General features: G+C 42.9%; 1 protein-coding gene across 3 annotated transcripts in view; it reads left to right on the top strand.

Annotated features, from left to right (window-relative positions):
- Positions 1-20,755, top strand: part of TCF20 (transcription factor 20) — a 120,449-nt gene that overhangs the window by 58,167 nt on the left and 41,527 nt on the right. For all 3 annotated transcript variants that reach the window (XM_008636488.2, XM_017737871.1, XM_017737870.1), the window contains one exon: positions 13,279-18,870. In XM_008636488.2, coding sequence (XP_008634710.1) covers positions 13,315-18,870 — 5,556 coding nt within the window. In that variant the 5' untranslated portion in view covers positions 13,279-13,314. Of the gene's footprint in view, positions 1-13,278; positions 18,871-20,755 lie in introns of those variants that run through there.

Raw genomic sequence — 20,755 nt, 5'->3', positions numbered from 1 at the left:
AGGAAGATGGACATTCTTCAAGAAGGAAATATTAAGAGTGCAGGAGCAGGCTGCCACCATATGCTGAAAGATGAGCCAGCAGGGAAGGAGACTGGTCTGTCTGAACAGAGAACTTTGGCTGGAGCTTAGGGAAAATTAAAAGAGACAATCTTTGAAACTAAGGGGCAGTCAACTCAGGAGGATTACAAGGATGCTGTGAGGTTACACGGAAAGAAAATTAGAAGGGCCAAAACCCAACTAGAGCTTAATCTGGCTGCTACCGTGAAAGGCAATAAAAATGTTTCTGTAACATGCATTAGCAACAGAAGGAGGGTCAAGGAGAATCCTTTATTGGATATGTGGGGGAAACCAAGTGACAAATGATGAGGGAAAGGTTGAGACACTTAATGCTTTTTTTGCCTCAGTCTTTAATAGTAAAACCAGTTATTCTCTGGGTATCCAGTCCCCAGAGCTGGAAGACAAGGATGGGGAGAAGAATGAAGCTCCTGTAATCCAAGGGAAAATGTTCAGGGATTTGCTAGACCACTTAGACACACGCAGGTCTGTGGCGATAGATAGGATCCACTCAAGGATACTGATGGAGTTGGCAGAAGTGCTCACTGATCCGCTTTCCGTCAGCAGTCTTGGCTAGCTGGGGAGGTCCCAGATGACTGGAAGTTGGCAAACATGATGGCCATCTACAAGAAGGGCTGGAAGGAGGATCTGGGGATCATAGGCCTGTCAGCCTGATCTTTGTGCCAAGGAACATCATGGAACAGATTTTAAGTGCCATCACGTGGCATATATGGGACAACCAGGCCTAGTCAGCATGCATTTAGGAAAGTCAGGTCCTACTTGATCAACGTAGTCTCCTTCTGTGACTAGGTAACCTGCTTAGTGAGTGAGGGAAAGGCTGTGGATGTTGTCTAGCTGGACTTTAGTAAAGCTTTTGATAGTGTTTCCCCCAGCATTCTTCTGGAGAAGCTGGCTGCTCATGGCCTACATGGGTGCCCTGTTTGCTGGGTGGAAAGCTGGCTGAATGGCCAATCTCAGAGTGGTGAGGAATGGAGTTGCATCCAGCTGGTGGCTGGAGACGAGTGGTGTTCCCCAGGGCTCTGTGCTGGGGCCAATCCTGTTAAATGCCTTTATTGATGATCTTGGTGAGGGGATTGAGTGCACCCTCAGTCAGTTTGCAGATGAGACCAAGTTGGGCAGGAATGTTGATCAGGTGGAGTGTAGGAAGGCTCTGCAGAGGGATCTGGTCAGACTGGGTGTCAGTGCCAAGGCCAGTGCTATGAGGTTCAACAAGGCCAAGTGCTAGGTCCTGCACTTGGGTCACAAAAGCATCATGCAGTGCTGCGGGCTGGGGGCAGAGTGGCTGGAAAGCAGCCCAGTGGAAAAGGGCCTGGGGGTGCTGGTAAACAGCAGCTGAACATGAGCCAGCGTGTGTCCAGGTAGCCAAGAAGGCCAGTGGCAACCTGACTCCTATCAGATACGGTGTGGCCAGCCCCTGTACACCTGTGAGGCACCTTGAATCCTGTGTTCAATTTTGAGCCCCTCACTACGAGAAAGACATGGAGGGGCTGGAGTGTGTCCAGAGAAGGGCAATGGAGCTGGTGAAGGGTCTGGAGCACAAATCTTAGGAGGTGCAGCTGGGGGAGCTGGGGTTGTTTAGCCTGGAGAAAAGGAGGTTCAGGGAAGACCGTCTTGTTCCACTGCATGAAAGAAGGCTGTAGCCAGGTAGAGCTCAGTCTCTTTTCCCAAGTAACAAGCAATAGGACAGAAGGAGATGTCCTCAAGTTGTGCCAGGGGAGGTTTAGATTCAATGTTAAGAAATATTTCTTACCTGAAGAAGTCAAACATTTGAACAGGTTCCCCAGCGAAGTGGCGGAGTCACCAATCCCTAGAGAGACTTAAAAAGATGTGTAGATGTTGTGGTTAAGGACATGGTTTTGTGGTGGCTTTGACAGTTCTATGAGAGCAGTTGGATATGATGGTCTTAAAGGTCTTTTCCAGGCTAAAGGCACTCCATGGCCTTTATAAACCATGTCTTTCCCTTTTGCATTCAGGGGAAAAAAGAATGAATTCAACAGTGTTCTCTCATGTTGTGTAAGTTTTGGTTTGCCCACTGTAAGTTTTCCCTATTTCACTTAATGTGGGGAGGTTTCTCTCCCTTCTCCAACATTTTTGCATGAAATGTGTACATCTGACTTTCTGATGTTGTTGATCCTGACCATACCTTGTGCATATTGCTACATAAAATTGGTCTTCTAGATAGGTCTTGATAAGGGTAATAATACTAGATACTCAGCAGGCAGTAAATTAAATGAGTTGGGCAGAGTCATTACAGAAGGAGGTAGCAGATTGCCTTTGTATTGCAGGGCATTGCTGAGTGAGTGGCAGATTCTCTTCTGTACTGTTGGAGAGCGGAAGTAGCAGGAGCATAACTGAGAATTGCTCCAAAGTGACGCTTTTTATTTTGCATGAGAAAACTGAACCGTGCTGTCCTTATCCCCCTTCCATCTAAATCACTGCATTTTAATGGAGAAACATCTCATCCTGTGTTACTCTGAGAATGCATAAAGAGAACTCTGCTGCAGAATGATTTGTTTGCCAGCTGTGGTAGGACACTGGTTTTGGTGATGAGCTGGGGGTCCGCTGCGGTGTGGTATTCTGCATCTTTACAGTTCTGACTTCAGCTAATATCATGTTCACTTTGGAGAGCAGGGATTCTTGCATTCTGGCCTTTTTTCCTTTTGTTCTGTGTACTTTTCTACGTTTGGTGTCTTTCACTTTTTCTACATTAGGTATCGTATTCTGGTTATCAGAGACAAAACTGTGTTCTTGCTTGAGAACTGCTCAATCGAGTACATTTTTATTTGAATGATATCGAGTACATTTTTATTTGAATGATATCCTGCAATTAGGATATAGAAATTTGACTTGTCATGTGTTCATTTTGTTTGTTTCCTTGTCTTTTTGCCTTGCAAGAATACAGCTTGTTTTACGTTTGAAAGGTGGAACTTGTGGAAAACCAAAGGGGGGTGTATATATAATAGAGCTGCTGAAAATAGCAAGGGGAGGAGAAGAGGTTAATTATATGTATACTCTTGCAGCATAGTCAAAACCCCGTCAAAGCTGGTAGAAAAAGAAAACTTCTGTAAACTTGGGTCAAACTCACCAGTGAAAGCACATCTCTTAGCTCAGTGACAAACAGCATTAGGGAGCTCCTGAAAGTGGATGGGAAGAGGATTTAGGAAATAAACTTATTTGCTTATCCACAGAACTGTAATGTTTATAAAGACTTTGATGGTCTGTGTTTACTCAGGGAATTTTGGCTCTATGTGTGCGTTGCCTTTCTGGAATAAGCTGAAGAGTAAGGTCCTTTTGCTCAGTTGGTTTAGCAGAAGAATTACATCAGCAACAACTCTAAAGGTGAAAGTAATTTAGTTGCCATCTTACTACCTGAAACAAGGCGTAGCAAACTTCAGTTTTGCATGGGAAGTTGGGATGTTTTAGAGCAGGGGAGAAAAGAGATCTAGTCCTTCTTTTCTTGTAATAGAACACTAGGATTACATTAGCATTATGAAATTGTCATATGTAATCCATCATATATGGTTTATGTTAATTGTACCTCTTTATTTAGCCTCCTCATGAGGGGAGATAGGTGGAGACAGAAACAGTAGAGTCTTCTGGTTTTGTTTTTTCTCTCCTCCCTGGTGTACAAAATGAATGACTGCAGGAGTGCGGGAACTTAAGTTTAAGAGAATGGTGGGACTGATTCTCAGAGTGGTGGACCATATAAGCTCCCTCTGTCTTACTTCAAAATGTTAACTCTAGCATTTCCAAAAATTGTGTTCTGAGTGCAGTATCTTTGTCATCCTCCACTAATCGGTATTTACAGAGGCTTTTTTTCTTCTGTGGTTTTGGATTCATCCCTCCTGTTTGCTTTCAACCGCTGACTTCCTTAAGGATATATCCTTTAGGATATGACATGGAATACATGCAGTAGAAGCTTTGTCCATCAGCTTTCCAGCTTCAAACACTCCTGACACTATCACTGTGGTGATACAGAAATCCTCTGGGGAAGGAGAAAGCTCTAAACCCCAGTTGTGAGAAGATCTCTAATTGTAGGTTGTTAATTTCTCTGAACTGTTTATGCTCATTAGAGTTAATTTTGTGCCTGTGGTGTGGTCTGACTGCTGTTGACATTCCCTGCCTTTGGCTGTGCAGCAGAACTTGGAAGTGTGGAGTTTCTTGGTTACAATGGCTTGAGTTTAAAAGATGGGTTTTTCAGACTTTTAACTGAGGTGTGTTAGAAGTTTAATCACTTTATATGCATAAAGTTGACATAGAAGGATTGCTTCTGAAAGGTTTTGACTCAGTGGGGGTGCTGGTGAGAGCGAACCAATTTAAATGCTTTAGGCCAAGGCTAAGTATAAACCTCAGGAGTTCTGAGCTGTTTGCTCCAACACTGCAGTGTGCTGCCTTCTCTCTCTCTCATCTCTCTGTTGGTTGTGCTAGTGGAGCTACAGTGGGGATGCATAATGAGGTGGTTCAAGAAACTGGTCCAGTCTGAAAATTTCAAAGAAAACCTGCAGGGGTGGGGATGGGTAGATAGGAAGGGGGAGGACCTCCTTAAAATAGTCTTACCTCTAAAGTAATCTTTGTTGAATTATTTAAATGTATAAAGTTATTTTGTATTAATCTGAACTGTTTCTCCTGTCTCCATGTAAGTGTGGCTGTAGTCTTAGTCACTCCCTGTTAGTCTCAGAAGACAAAGATTACTTGTAAGAACGGGTCTGCTTCACTTTGTGGCTTCAACATGAGGCTGATGCTGTGGAATCTGAAGTGTGGAGAAATGAGCAAAGTGGTATTTAGAGGACATAGGTTGTAGGAGACAAGGAGAAATGTCAGGGAAAGAAAAGTTGTTTTTCTTCTAGTGTGAAAAATCTCACAAGTGCTTTAAAACTTTTAGAGAAGTTCAAACAGTTCTTATGTTTGGGAAAAATAAGGTTGCTCTCTAATTTTTTTTCAGTAAACATGATATGGCCTTGACTGTGTTTTCTTTTAAAGTCTGCAATAGCAGTAGTATTTGCAGACCTTCCACACTCAAATTCCTCTTAAATCTGTGTTAATTTAGAGGGCTGAAGTGCTGAATTCGTAGGAAGAATGATAACCTTGGCTAGTGAAAATTGAAAGCATTAAAGCTAAATTTTTTGTCTTACCTTAGAGGAACAAAAACTGTAAGAGGTTTGGAAGGTGTAAATTTGAGTACAGCTTTTCTGCAATTTATCAGTAGTTATTTAATTTGTTAGTTTAAGTAGATCAAGGTTATATTTCTACCTGATTTTAATGTTATTGCCTATAATGTAAATAGGTGGTATTATCTTCAACAATGGTTTTATCCTAATCAATGGTTATAATTCTTGTGTACAGTGCATAGCCTGTATTGTGATAATACTTGCACATAACTGAGAGAGATTTTGTGTCAATTTACTTCATTTGCCTTGAGGAGTTCCCAGGAGTCTTAGTTACAGGCTTATTGCACCAGGCATTGTAAAAAAAAAGAATAAAAAGATTTAATTGTATAGACTCCTTTGAATAGAAAAGAAAGACATATTACTGGTAATATGTAATATAACCCTTATAAGTATTCATCTTAGCAACCTGTCATCAAGGCTGGGGCTGCTGCTTCGTATGAAAAATTATAAAAGTTAATTAAAAATAATGTGTTAGGATGGTGGGGGTTTTTTTCCCCACTGTATAGTTCTGAGTATTTTAGATACTGGATAAATTTTTGCACAGAAAGTGAGAGCTTGGGCAGATAGAACCTGGCAACCCTGTTCACACTTTCCTGTTTTCCTCTTGCAATTAATAATTGACTTCTCCTTTTCACTGTTTTGTAACTGAAAGGTGAAGGTTTAGTGAGAGTTGTGATGCCTTTGCTGAGCCTCATGCCTTGCATGTCTGCGAAGGAGTAGGTCAGAAGTTGTTCTTGAAGTGAGTGTGCAGATTTTGCTATATTGCCAAAGCAGATATCAATGGCTTGAAGACATTGGAGGTATGGACACAGGTGAATTTGCAGTAAGAGGTGTGTAACGAGTTGCCAGAATTTTTGAAGGACTAGTGAGGTGGATTAGGATGTGCAGTCAGCTGATCTGCAGCTTGGAGGAAAAAGAAGATGAGCTGAGGATTCAGTGTTATTTTCATTTTCATGTTAGGGAGGGTAGTTTGACTATTGTGTAAAGATGAAGAGCCTTTTAAATATGAACTCCTGATTTCAAGTGCCCTTCAGTAGCCAGGCCACTTAAAACAGTTCCTGCTGTGTCCGTTTTGCTGGTACAGATGTTTGTGTAATGATACAGTGAATGGATCTGTCAGGTCAGAAATGGCTTTTCTCTCTCACAGAATTTTCTCGACCGTATCAGTTCCCTGATCTGACTTGCTCATGAATGGCTGTGTTAACACCATAGAGGAGGCTGGACCTCTTAAACTGGGCTAGAGAAGACTGACCCTATATGTGAAACCAAAATTGTTGTTTTAATCTTTGACATAAAATGAAAGCTGACTGATTTGCATAAATTCTTATTAAAATAGCTGTGTCTGTCAAAATTTTAGATGGATAACTTTTAGCAAGGGTTTGGTAGATTTTTGAAAGCTATTTAAGTGCATCTGTGCTGTTGATTGAGACTGAGAACCAATGGCATAATAATAAAATCAAATATATACAACCAGCCAAAATTCTGCTGAACTTTGATCATTAGTTACATTTCTAGAAATACATGTTTTCATAGTACTACAACTTAAATACTGGCTTACAACAGAAGTTGTTCTCGTCAAATTTCTTCTTTCTTCATGTTTAGGAATACGAATTTAACAGTACACTTCACTAAAAGTGCAAAGCTAAACTGGAGATGGTATTTTAGTTTTGCTCACTTAGTAAGAAAAACTTGCAAATGCAAAAAAGTCTGTGTATTTCTGATTTGGTGTTATACAAGTGGGTTTTTAAAAAATATTTTGGATGTGAGGGAAGAAAGCAGCAGCCAAATAATAGCCACATGCAAAATTTGATTATTCTTTGTTGTTGTTTGTTTACATGATTTTATTACAGCAGGTGAATGCTCTGAATATGTCTGCTTGCATCTCCTCTGTGAGACAGGAAGGTACACTGACACAGGCTTACTGTGGTTGGGCTTTTTCTGTGGTCACTTAAGGAAATATATGGAAACATAAGTGAATGTAGATCCTATCTAGCACAATAATCCCCAGAGCATTCCCCTCTCTCAACTGACAAAGCTCACTGTGCTCCTTCTGCCACGCTCATCTGTTCCTCACCCATTCTGTGAGAACCATTTCCTTAATTGTTTGGATTTAAGCTCGTACATACTGACTTTCTGAAAAGCTGTACAGACATTTTGGTAAAGAAGGCGTAGTGTCTCTGTGAGATGATGGAAGCTAGTTACAATGCACTTGGCCAAGCTGTAGCTCATTTGAGGAATTTTTTGATAAAAGTTTTCACTAGGAAGGACAAAATTAAGCTTTGGTGTCTTGGTTTTTTTTGTCAAGACCAGTATTACCACTGATTTGCAAGATGTGTTGCTAATATGTGTTATTAATAGATACTTAAGCATGTGTAACCACTACATATGGGTGTTTCTAAGACATGCTGTGATTTTTTTAAATTATAAAATTCGGTTTCCATTAATGCAGTATTCTGGGCTTAATTTAATTTTTTATATGCTTTACAAGATACTTCAGTTTAGCTACTTCCATAGGGTCTGGCGCTCTCAGTGATAATTAACTGTATCCTGTTTCATCTTTGAGTGGTGTAGTAAGGTTTGTTTGACAGAATATAGCATGATGGCTTGGTGAGAGCCAGATCTGACTGTAGTTTTCTCTAGAAGTGTGGTGGTGAATAATACCAGAAGCACGAGTTTTTGAAAGAAGTGAGCAGTGACTGTTACTGTTTGGACAAAGTGGTGACTGAAGGGCTGACTGTCTTGGTTTATTTCTATACCACATCTAATGTTGAAAGCAAGTCTTACTTATTCTCCCTTTTCTTTTAAAAAGGCATCAAATGTAGAAGAAATAAGTTATATCTGTTACTTTGTTAAATGCACTCTTGGGTTTGATCTTTAAATTCATCTACTTGTGACATTGGTGGCTGATTTGCCTTCTCTTAAAAGCAGCAGTGTTCCTCCAAAACTGAAACAAGGTCAGTCTATTCCCAGCCACTGATCAGGTGTGCACGTAATAACTCTGTACCTGCAGAAATGAGGGTTAGCAACTTGTCCTTAACAGTAGAAATGGTACTCAGTACATGGAAATCCTTTTTTCCAGTATATCTGGCTTAATTTTGAGCACAGGGATTATTTATTTACAAAATATGCCCCTGAATTGCTCATACTCAGGTTCTGCCTTTTGGGATTGTTTTGGTTATGTGTGTTCTCTGCTAGTTTAAGAAGATACAATGAGGAGGGGACAAAAATAGTAATTTTTGCATGTTGTATGAGTTGTGGCAAGAAATGGCTGCAGTCTTACATATGTGTCTGTTACTTGCACAGCATTTAGGAAGTAAGTCTATTTTAATCAGAACTCTGGACACTCTATAACCCCTCCCCAACATTTTTATGTACATTCTGGACTGTGGAAAATATTATCTTACTGTTTGTCACCTGCCTGTAACTGTATTTTCTTTCCTGATAAGCATGCTAGGAAGTGAGAGGCTTTTGACAGAGCACTAAAGATATATTGCATTTGACTGCTGCCTGAGACTTCTCTGTACAGATGGATCGCGGTAGTCAACCCAAATCTAAAGAAAATTTAACGAAGTGGAAAGACCTCACTTATGTCCTATTGAATGAACTGGTGGTGGCTTCATTTGCTCCTTTGTAGGCTTATCATCAAGAATTAGGCGTGTCCCCACTGTATTTTGGTTTTTAGCTCACTTGTTATGAGCTGTCTGTAGTGATGCACTACTATGTTGGCATCAGTGTTACGTGGGAAGATCTGGGCAGCTGTCCTGTTATTTGTCCAGTCTTTGATAATCAGGACCAAAAAGAGTTTTAAAGATTTATGTGGCTTTAAAAGAAAGCCTAGCATGGTATATTGCAGAAGATCATTTCACAGAGTAATCTTGGTGTGGGAGTACTGATGAATTCTGTTAATCAGTACTGGTTGGGGGCACTCTGATATACATGCAGGAACCATTGAAAGGTGCTTACATGCTGTTGACTAGCATTAGATGATCTTGCTCACAGTGAGGTCACAATGCAGTAGCTTCATATTTTGAGGAACTCCTATGTTAAAAAAGTTCTATAAGGCTGTTTCAAATGATTAAACAAGATACAAAATCTGCATTATACTTAAAAATAAGATCATGTGAAGAAGGTAAGTTGATACACTGCTTGAAATAACATGTTTCACAAATAAGTCTGAGATTTGGGTAAGAGGACCTATTGCTTCTTTTATTCAAACTTCTGTGCAGTGATTCTGTAAGTGAGGCTGTTTTTTATCAGCCACACATATGCTTCCTTTGTTCCTGCCAGGTCGAAGGCAAATTTTGATTACTGGGCTATTGGGGTAGAAATGAATGTGTTGGAGCAGAGTGAAACTGCTTAGCCTAGTGAGTGTAGTCTGCAGTGTCTAGATGGATATGCTTAGATGGCTCTACAGCTACAGGCTATAAATACTTTAAAGTCATGCAGCTTTATTGAGAGAGCTGCGTGCACATGTAGCAAGAGTGTAGGTGTGACACTGGAGTAGTGAAAGCCGTGCCAGACTCTTACCTTCCCTTTGAATAAGCGACGAAGGCTTTGCATATTGTGTGTGTTGGAAAGTACTGTAAATGTGTGTAATTTGTGGCTGTTAATAGAGCACATTTTTGGAGGCAGGAGTTTGTCCCTTCTGCTGGGGATGGCATTACGGATGTGTACCATCATTACGGAGGTTTGTATGATTGTGTTGTAGTCTCTAGTTGGCAGCTGGTGCATTGTCCTCTTGGCTTCGTGCATGAGGAGGAGTATGTACCAGCTGAAAATGTTTTCTTTAAAGGCTTCCAGTAAAAAATAAAATAAATACTTTCTTTCATGTGGATATGGGTAGACTTTGAAGGCCTTATCTGTCTGAATGTATTTTATTAACAAGGCTTGTCCAGGGGATTATTCTTGGTGGTTTTGCTGAGAACATAGCACTTATATTTAAGCACTTTACAAGGCTGTTACTATTAAGAAAGGCTATTGCAGTAGTGATTGTAATAGTTCTGTATTTAGTACATTAATGACAGAAAGTGTGCTGTGCGTCTTAAATTATCAGTGATGTAATCGGTCAGAGCATGTCCTATCTTTTTTTACGCCTGTTATTAATGAAATGCCTTTTTTCTCTTTGGCAGCTGTTCTGCTGGTTATGTTACTCAAGTTAGGCTCCTTGTGAGATACTCAAAGCAAGTATTGTCCTGATGAAAACTTCTTATTTGTTTGTCAGGGTAAATTCCAAGATTGAAAAAAATAAAAAACTGAAGAAGAAAAATATGTTCTTCCTGTTTTGAGTTAGCATATATAACTTCTGGGCTAAATAAATGTTACATGGTTACATGAGATTATGGAGGATAAGAATTTGTGCCTTGGTTGACCTTTACTGTGTCTCTGTTCTTAAGGGCATTTTACAGTATCTTGTGCTGTTTCTATTCATTATATAATTTAAATTACTCTTTTTTAATAGTGAAGAAGTCTTAAGAATGTTTGCCAGCATTGTTAGCATACATTAGCTTGAAAATGTAGCAGTTTTCAAGCCTATTGGTAGGGTTACAGGGAATGAATATCATCAGAGATTAAAGTTTTTGTATAATGTAATGCAGAAGAGGCTTCCTGAGATCTTGTCCAGACTATGCAAAGTAAGTTTTGGTAAAGTTGTGTTTAAAAATTTAGTCTGAGATTCTGTGGGAGACTGAGCCTGTGAGAGGATGGAAATGTTGCTTTCATGAAAAGAGGATGGATGCCAAGCATGTGATAGCCAGGGCGTGCACGAAGTCTCCATAGCACGTGAATGTTGCTGATTGCAGAGCCCCAAACTGCTTATCTAGAGAAGCTGCTTTTAACATCTGCCAGTTAGGGTAGATGTTCTCTTACCTTTAGCTTGATAGCTTTCTTCTATGTATGGTTTTTTTCCTTTTCTTCCTCCTCATGTTTTTTGCCTTAACGCCAAATCACACAAAAAAGGGAAGAAAGCAGTTTGCCTTAGGTATCCCAATTTTAGTCCTACCCCAATAGGGCTGGAGCTTCAAACTGGTGAAACATCAAAAGGAATGATACAGAAAAAGGAGGGTCTTATCCATAATAAGTCTGAACTGGACAGATTGGCACAGTGTGGCATTCATAGAAGTGTTACTCGTGTGATATATGTAGTCTTTAAAATGCTAAAAAAGGGGAAGTTCAGCAGAACAGCAGATCTCTCTTACGACACTTAAAATATAAGATTAGAACAGCAGTAAAGTTGAATTCCTAGAAGAAGAGGGACAGAATTTGAAGTATTAACAATTTGACAGTTCCCTTTTGATTCTAGTAATATTATGATGTACGTCAAGCTGCATGAACCAAGGTTACAACACAAAGAGGCCTTTGAGTTAGAGGAGAGGGGCTGCGGAGACATGCAGTGCTGCGGGGTGGTTTTGTGCCTGTGTGTTCTGTAGCCCACATACACAGATAGCAGAAACCCAGATGAAAGACTCTAGTGGTAGAGTTAGAGTCTTCTATAGATAACATACATGTTAATAAAAAAAATAGCCTTGGGAGGCAGATGGGAAAAGAATAGGATACCAGATCTTGCCTGCATCTCATTTGTGTGCCTGGGGGTTTTTTTGTGAGTTTGGTGATCTACTTGAACAAAACTTGAGTGCAAAGCTAGAATTTAATTTTCAGTGGGTTCAGTTGAATGTGGCAAACGCAAAACATGGCTAAATATAAAAACATAATGCAGACAACTCTTCCAGGAAGTCTCCAATCTGAGGAGTTGGGGTTCTGTTTCCTGGAAAAGGGTGAGCATTGTCTTAACATTCTTTCAAAGGAAGGAGTCTCTCCAGGTGGCTTTATCCATATTTTTTTTCAGGAAGAGAAAACCACAAGGTGTTTCAGACATGAAATGCTTTTGTCATCTGCTAATTTGGGGGTTTTGTTTTGGTTGGTTGGTTTCGGTTTTTTTCTTTGTTTGTTTGGCTTTGGTTTTTAAAGGCAGTGTATATGCACATACTTGTTCATTATTGTACTTTTCTTAATGCATCTAGTAATGTGTCAGGCTTTTATAGAGGGACTAGCCAGGGTCCCCAAACAATTTTGCAGCTGTAGTCCAGTCCTTGAGGGTGAGTCATAATTCCACATACTGAACAATATGTTGAAATACATAGGAGAGCCTTCCTGGAGTTTGTTTACTTATGAGTTGATTATGTGAATGTAGATGATCATACATGGTATTCCAAAATATATATTCTGACTGACAAACATTTTCAGTTATGTTTCATTCAAGGTAATATAAAAGTCCTAAGGGATGAAGTTGTAGACTATTTTGCTCAAATAGAGTGAACTTGTTTCAACTTTCCATCCTGTAAAGCAAAGCAGATGGCAGGGCGGGAAAATGCGATGTGTTGTCTTGTGTTGGTTTTCACCTAGGAGTGTAACTGGAATTACTCAGGAACTGAGCATTGAGTATGCTGGTGCCAGTTCTTTCACATGTTCACATAGATTCTTTCATTGGGTTATCTTGGTTTGAGCTTTGGTCAATTGTATCTTGAGTGTTTGCTAATAGAGATCTTTCCCAGTGTGAAACATGGACCTTGGATATCATCCCTGTGGTAAATCCAAGTGTGGTTTGAAAGAGTTGCAGGGTTCTTGTCACATCTTTCCACATGGCAGCAGAATACTTGGATTACTCCCAGTGTTAGCCATAGGGAATAGCTGGAGGGTGAGGATTGCTCTCCTTTGCTTTGCAAATATTGTTGGAAGCTTCTCTCTTCAGGGGCACGTAAACACAGCCGGTTAGTAAATGCTGGTGGGGAAATATTAATGCTGGAAATGCACTCCAACTGGTGATGGGCTACTGGCCTGCATTACCTAGAAGGTTGGCAGGTTGCAAGAAGAGGGGTTAAACATTGATGTACCAGGAGGTAGGAGAGAAATACTGGTGTTAAATTATTAAATTTAATTTAATTATTTAATTGGTGTTAAAACAGGGAAATTGAGTGGGGTACTGGTGTGACTGGGAAGCATATTATACCTTTTTTTCCCCTCTCTTTTTCTCCATATTTAGGAGGGCTTTCGAGCTACCGCTCTGCTGCTGAACAGCATGCAGTCCTTTCGGGAGCAAAGTAGTTATCACGGAAACCAGCAGAGCTACCCGCAGGAAGTGCACACTTCATCCCGACTGGAAGAGTTCAGCCCCCGCCAGCAGGCCCAGATGTTCCAGAGCTTTGGAGGAGGTGCTGGCAGTGGACGTCGTGGAGCAACAGGAGCCTCTACAGCAATGCCTGGTGAGAGCTCTGGCCATCAGAGCTACCAAGGTTTCAGGAAAGAAGCAGGAGAGTTTTACTATATGGCTGCCAACAAAGATCCAGTGGTGTCAGGAGGGCAGCAGCCGCCTCAGCGCAGGCCTTCTGGACCAGTACAGAGCTATGGGCCCCCTCAAGGGAGTAGCTTTGGGAGTCAGTATGGGAGTGAGGGACATGTGGGCCAGTTCCAAACACAGCACTCGACCCTTGGGGGTGTATCCCACTATCAACAGGATTATACTGGTCCTTTTTCTCCAGGGAGTGCCCAGTATCAGCAGCAGGCTTCTAGCCAGCAGCAGCAGGTGCAGCAGCTGAGACAGCAGATCTATCAATCTCATCAGCCTTTACCCCAGGCTTCCAGCCAGTCTGCTTCTAGCACCTCACACTTGCAGCCAATGCAGCGTCCATCCACCCTGCCTTCCTCTGCTTCAGGCTACCAGTTACGAGTGGGTCAGTTAAGCCAACACTATCAGCCAACATTTTTTTTTGGCCAGTCAGGACAGAATTATGACGGAAGCTACAATGTGAATTCTGGGTCGCAGTACGAAGGCCATGCTGTGGGTTCCAATGCACAGGCCTATGGGACCCAGTCAAACTACAGCTTTCAAACTCAACCGATGAAAAGCTTTGAGCAGTCTAAGCTGCCCCAAAGTGGGCAGCAGGGGCAGCAGCAGCAGCACCCACCTCAGCACGTAATGCAGTATTCAAATGCTGCCACCAAACTCTCTCTTCAAAGTCAAGTGGGACAGTACAGCCAGACTGAAGTTCCTGTAAGGTCACCGATGCAGTTCCACCAAAACTTCAGTCCAATCTCTAATCCATCTCCTGCTGCATCTGTGGTTCAGTCTCCAAGCTGCAGCTCTACCCCTTCTCCACTCATGCCAGGCGGAGAAAATCTCCAGTGTGGGCAAGGCAACATGTCCATGGGTTCTAGAAACCGAATCCTGCAGATGATGCCTCAGCTTAGTCCTACACCATCTATGATGCCAAGCCCCAATGCTCATGCAGGTGGATTCAAGGGGTTTGGACTGGAAGGGCTGCAGGAAAAAAGGCTCACAGATCCAGGACTGAGCAGCCTGAGTGCTCTCAGTTCTCAAGTGGCGAATCTGCCCAATACAGTCCAGCACATGTTGCTCTCGGATGCCTTGGCACCTCAGAAAAAAAGTTCCAAAAGATCATCCTCTTCCAAGAAGGCCGACAGCTGCACCAACTCAGAAGGCTCCTCCCAGGCAGAGGAGCAACTCAAGTCTCCCCTGGCAGAGTCACTGGATGGTGGCTGTTCCAGTAGTTCAGAGGATCATGGGGAAAGGGTGAGACAGCTAAGTGGCCAGAGCACCAGCTCAGACACCACTTACAAAGGGGGTAATTTAGAGAGGCCCAACTCCTCACCAGCACAAGGCTCTCAGAATGAGCCATCAAAACTCAGCAGCAGTCCTGCAGCTAGGGAAGATGTGGCCTCCCCTGATGGGAAGGAAGCTGTGGTGGCTGTGGAAAATGCCCCAAAAGTGAATGAAAAGGCAGTTGGGGTGATTGTCTCCCGGGAAGCCATGACAGGAAGAGTAGAAAAGTCAGGTGGACAAGATAAACCTGCCCAAGATGATGCTTCCACAACCCCTCAGGCACCAGCTAGCACTAGTGGAGCAAAAGAAGCTGGGCATGCAGGGACACAGCAAGAAACTCAAGGAGGAAGTAAAGGGAGCAAAAGTGGCGATAACACTAACCATAATGGAGACGGGAACAGCCAGCCTGGTCATGCAGTTGTTGGGCCAAATTTTCCTGCAAGAACAGAATCTTCCAAGTCCCCTGGCAGTTTAAGATACAGCTACAAGGATAATATAGCACCTGGTATACAGAGAAATATTGGTGGCTTTCCACAGTATCCTTCTGGTCAAGAAAAGGGGGATTTCCCTGGGCATAGTGAGCGCAAAGGCCGTAATGAGAAGTTTCCTAGCCTCCTACAGGAGGTTTTACAGGGCTACCACCATCATCCAGACAGAAGGTACTCTAGGAATGCACAGGAGCATTCTGGGATGGCTGGAAGTTTGGAGGGAGCCATGAGGCCAAATGTTTTAATTAGTCAAACCAATGAATTGACCAATAGAGGCCTCTTAAACAAAAGCATGGGGTCCCTCCTGGAAGGCCCTCACTGGGGTCCCTGGGATAGGAAGTCTAGCAGTGCAGCTCCAGACATGAAGCAGATAAATTTAGCTGATTACCCTATTGCTAGAAAGTTCGATGTGGAGTCTCAGTCTGCTGCCCATGAGGGGGGGGCGCTCTCAGAGAGGAGATCAGTGATCTGTGACATATCTCCATTAAGGCAACTTGTAAGAGATCCTGGCCCTCACCCCATGGGGCACATGGGTCCTGAGGCCAGAAGTGGAAGGAGTGAACGTCTTGCCCCCGGCTTGAGCCAGTCAGTAATACTCCCTGGTGGTTTAGTATCCATGGAAACAAAGATGAAAGCTCACAGTGGGCAAATAAAGGAAGAAGATTTTGAACAGTCTAAAAGCTCAGCTAGTCTCAATAATAAAAAAACAGGAGACCATTGTCATCCCACTGGCATCAAGCATGAATCTTTTCGAGGCAATGCCAGCCCTGGAGCTGCAGTCTCCGATGCTGCTCCAGACTACATGCCCCAGCAGGACAGCAGATCGACACAAATGAGACGAGCGCCTGGCAGAACTGGAAGGGGTAAATCACCCTCTCAATATCAGGATCTTGCTGATAAGCTTAAAATGTCACCAGGCAGAAGCAGAGGCCCAGGGGCAGATCTGCATCACATGAACCCACACATGACACTATCTGAAAGAGTTAGCAGGGGTTCCTTGCATTCTGTCTACCCTCAGAATTCGGAAGGTCCATCTCTGGCTTCAGCATATCACACAAATGCTAGGCCTCATGCTTTTGGTGACCCCAACCAGAGTTTGAATTCCCAGTATCATTACAAGAGACAGATATACCAGCAACAGCAAGAAGAATACAAAGATTGGGCAAGCAGCACTGCTCAGGGTGTGATTGCTGCAGCTCAGCACAGGCAGGAAGGAGCAAGGAAGAGCCCGAGACAGCAGCAGTTTCTGGAAAGAGTAAGGAGTCCCTTAAAAAATGACAAGGATGGAATGATGTACCTTCAAGGTGGCTCTTATCATGATACTGGAAGCCAGGAAGCTGGGCGCTGTGTCATGGGGAGCGACAGTACTCAGAGCAAATGCACTGAACTGAAACACGGCAACCAGAAGTTGCAGCATCATGAATCTGGTTGGGACCTCTCTCGGCAAACTTCTCCTGCCAAAAGCAGCGGCCCTCTTGGAGCAGCCAACCAAAAAAGGTTTTGCCCTCAAGAAAGTGATGGGCATCGACGAGAGGAATCTACAGATTTGCCCAAGCCTAGTAATGCTATGCTTAGGCTCCCTGGCCAGGAAGACCAGTCTCCTCAAAACCCACTAATTATGAGGAGGAGGGTCCGTTCTTTCATCTCGCCTATCCCTACCAAAAGACAGCCACATGATATGAAGAACAGTGGCAGTGAAGATAAAGGGCGACTGATGACTTCAGCAAAAGAAGGAGCCGATAAAACATACAACTCCTATGCCCATTCATCTCAAAGCCAAGATGCTGGCAAGTCAGTTGCAAAGGGAGATTCTTTCAAGGACCTGCCAAGTCCTGATAGTAGGAATTGCCCTGCTGTTTCCCTCACAAGCCCGGCAAAGACCAAAATATTGCCCCCAAGAAAGGGACGAGGATTAAAACTGGAAGCTATTGTTCAAAAAATTACGTCTCCCAATATTAGGAGAAGTGTTTCTACCAACAGTGCTGAAACTGGTCCAGATACTGTCACTCTTGATGACATCCTGTCCCTCAAGAGTGGACCTGAAGGAGGAAATGTGGCTGGACATGGACCAGAGGCTGAGAAGAGAAAAGGAGAGATGTCAGATCAAGTGGGGCCAGCAAGCCAGGATACAACTGGTGAAAAAACTGTTCCAAGATCTTCAGAAGAGTGGCAAAGCAGTGAGGATGATAAAAATAAAAAAGAGGTCCCTGAAACAACCAGTGGTGGTAAAGAAGGAGCAGGATCCAGTGCAGCACCACCACCTTCTCAGAAGTCAGGTGGTCAGGGAAGGTCTGATGGATCTGTAAGTGGAGCTGGAACTCTCACCTTTTCTGACTCAAAAACAATTTCCCCTTCCAGTGTGTTCATTTCTGAACCAAATCCAAAGTCTGAGGAAAAAGATGGAGATGTGACAAACATTTCACCCAAGCCAGATGGTTTCCCTCCAAAGGGATATTTCCCCTCTGGAAAGAAAAAGGGGAGACCAATTGGGAGCGTGAACAAGCAGAAGAAGCAGCAGCAGCAACAGCAGCAGCTGCCTGTGCCCCCGCCTCCCCCACCAGTGCCATCACAGCCTGCAGAAGGGGTGGGTGCTGGTGAGCCAAAGCCCAAGAGGCAAAGGAGGGAGAGGCGAAAACCTGCAGCACAGCCACGGAAGCGGAAGCCTAGACGGGCTGCTCCAATCGTGGAGCCTCAAGAACCAGAGATCAAACTTAAATATGCTACCCAGTCTGTAGATAAAACTGACTCCAAGAATAAGTCCTTTTTCCCTTATATTCATGTGGTAAACAAGTGTGAATTAGGCGCTGTGTGCACAATCATAAATGCAGAGGAAGAGGAGCAGAACAAATTGGTGAGGGGTCGGAAAGGACAGAGATCTTCAACACCCCCTCCTAGCAATGCGGAGAGCAAAGTGCTGCCCACCTCAACTTTCATGCTGCAAGGCCCTGTAGTAACGGAGTCTTCTGTCTTGGGGCATCTGGTTTGCTGCCTGTGTGGCAAATGGGCCAGCTATCGTAACATGGGTGACCTCTTTGGTCCTTTCTACCCCCAGGATTATGCAGCTACCTTGCCCAAGAACCCACCTCCAAAGAGGGCCACAGAAATGCAGAGCAAGGTCAAGGTACGGCACAAAAGTGCTTCTAATGGTTCCAAGACAGATACTGAAGAGGAGGAGGAACAGCAAGAACAGAAGGAACAAAGAAGCCTGGCTGCTCATCCTCGCTTTAAGAGGCGGCACCGCTCTGAGGACTGTAGCGGAGCTTCTCGGTCACTTTCAAGGGGAGCTTCTTGTAAAAAAGCAACCACTGATGGTGGCAGTGGTGGTGAAAAGACTCCTTTGGACTCAAAACCATCTATGCCCACTTCAGAAGGTGGCACTGAGCTGGAGTTACAAATTCCTGAACTACCTCTTGACAGCAATGAATTTTGGGTCCATGAGGGTTGTATTCTCTGGGCCAATGGGATCTACCTGGTCTGTGGCAGGCTCTATGGGCTGCAGGAAGCTGTGGAGATTGCAAGAGAGATGGTGAGTACCTAACCTTGCTATACAAAATTATTTTCTTTCATTAGCAAATACATGCTGTTTGGAATACGATTTTTCTTGTTCTTCTCTCATTTCTTAAACAACCGTCTTTCATCTTCAATAAATCTCTAGTGATGTCCTTTTGATGGCCTCATTTAGATCTCTGCCACACCTGATCAGACAAGATTGTTTGGACATCAAAAAGCTGGGCGCTTATTACCTAGTTAAAGTTCTGGATGTCCAAAGGCTTTCTCGTAACTGCAGTGATCTCTTTTCCCTTCCTTCTTCTATCCTGTTAGATAGAAGCTCTAGGGCTCTTCTTGGAGTCATACAGTGAAAAGACAAGTGGTAGCAGACACAAACTGCAGCAAAGAAAATTCCGGTTCAACTAGGCAAAAAATTTCAGTGAGGGTAGTCAAACATTGGATTGAGGGAGGGGAAATGACAGAAAAGCTGTGGAATGCCCTGGTTTTGGAGATGCAGAACTTGGTTCTGGGCAAGGCCCTAAGCATCTTTACATCTGAAGTTGGATCTACCTTCAAAGTTGGCTCTGCTTTCAGCAGGGGCCCCTTCCAGTGAGTTACTCTTCACTGTAATACATACTACACAACTGTAGGAGAATTTACAGTCCTTACAAAATAAGGTGGATAGATCATAGAATTGCACAGAGGTCTGTAAGCATTGAACGAAATATTTGTGGGTTTAGTATTGATGAATTCAATATTCACAGACAATACTGATAGTTGACCCTCTCCAGAGCACGAGTATACAGTGGGTGAGAAGGAGGTATACTTAAAGCAGGGACAAAGGAAAAACTTTATTCACAACTGCCTGGTTGAGGATGGACACGCTTACTATTGTTGATTTCCTGAGGCAGAAGCTGATGCTTTAAAACCACAGTTATGTGCCTTGCTTTGCCATCATCAGTATCCTGCATCCCTTTATTTATGGTTATCTTACTTTGTATTGGGCTTTGTCCTGGGTCAGACATGGGAGAGGCATAGAACTACTTTTTCTTGTTGCCTTCATGATGTTCCTTTTCTAAACAGTGTTGGGATCCAGTTTTTATCTTCTTTCCTCTGTATTGTTACATACAGCATACTTGTTTCCTCCCCGTGAGCTTTTGCTCCTCAAGTTTGATTCCTGGCTTGTTCTAAATTTTCACTCAACTGTTCAGTGACAGTAATTACATGCTTCTTTGCCCTAACTTGATTTGGCTTGCATTCTTGTTCCTAGTCTCTCATTAAACATAGTCAGTTAATTTCATTTGGTTTTCATCGAGCCATGCCTGCATTCTTGTTCTGATGCAACTGCTGAATTTCTTATCTCTTGATAATTGCAAGGTTTCTTTCAGGTTCTCCACCACTGTTTGGATTCTACTCGCAATGTGGCCATGCTTTCATTTGTCTTGTAGTTCACCAATATTTTGAATTTGCATCTCTCCAGCCTGATTTTCCCTTTCTACTGTGTGTAGGGTGTGTCTTTCACATAGGATTCTGGTTTTCCCAACGGCAAATGCCTTCTCTACAAGTTCTTGAACCACTTGAGTTATCCTCCAGTGATCCTTTTTATGTCCCAGCTGTGCTAAGACATGCTGTGTTGAGAGGCTCTAATCAAACTTGTTAAATAATAGCAGCCTGTTATCCACATTTTTATATGGGTTTTGCATGTTGTTTGACATCTAGTTCTTTCTCTGCATGGAATCTTTATGACTTTCTGATTGAATATGCTTCGGCTTACCCTTTATCACTTTCTTCCAACTGTTACAATCATCTCCTCCTTACAAGTAAAACATTTTTTTCCTCTTCTTCTTAACCGTTTCATCTGCCCGTATGGCACTGTACAAAAATATCTCTTTATCTCCCTTGAACTTTGTGTCCTTTTCCTC

This window comes from Corvus brachyrhynchos, unplaced genomic scaffold, assembly GCF_000691975.1.
Source record: "Corvus brachyrhynchos isolate BGI_N302 unplaced genomic scaffold, ASM69197v1 scaffold56, whole genome shotgun sequence".
NCBI classification, from domain to species: Eukaryota; Metazoa; Chordata; class Aves; order Passeriformes; family Corvidae; genus Corvus; species Corvus brachyrhynchos.
Note: the sequence above shows the minus strand (reverse complement) of the source record. Positions and strands in the feature narration are given on the sequence as shown.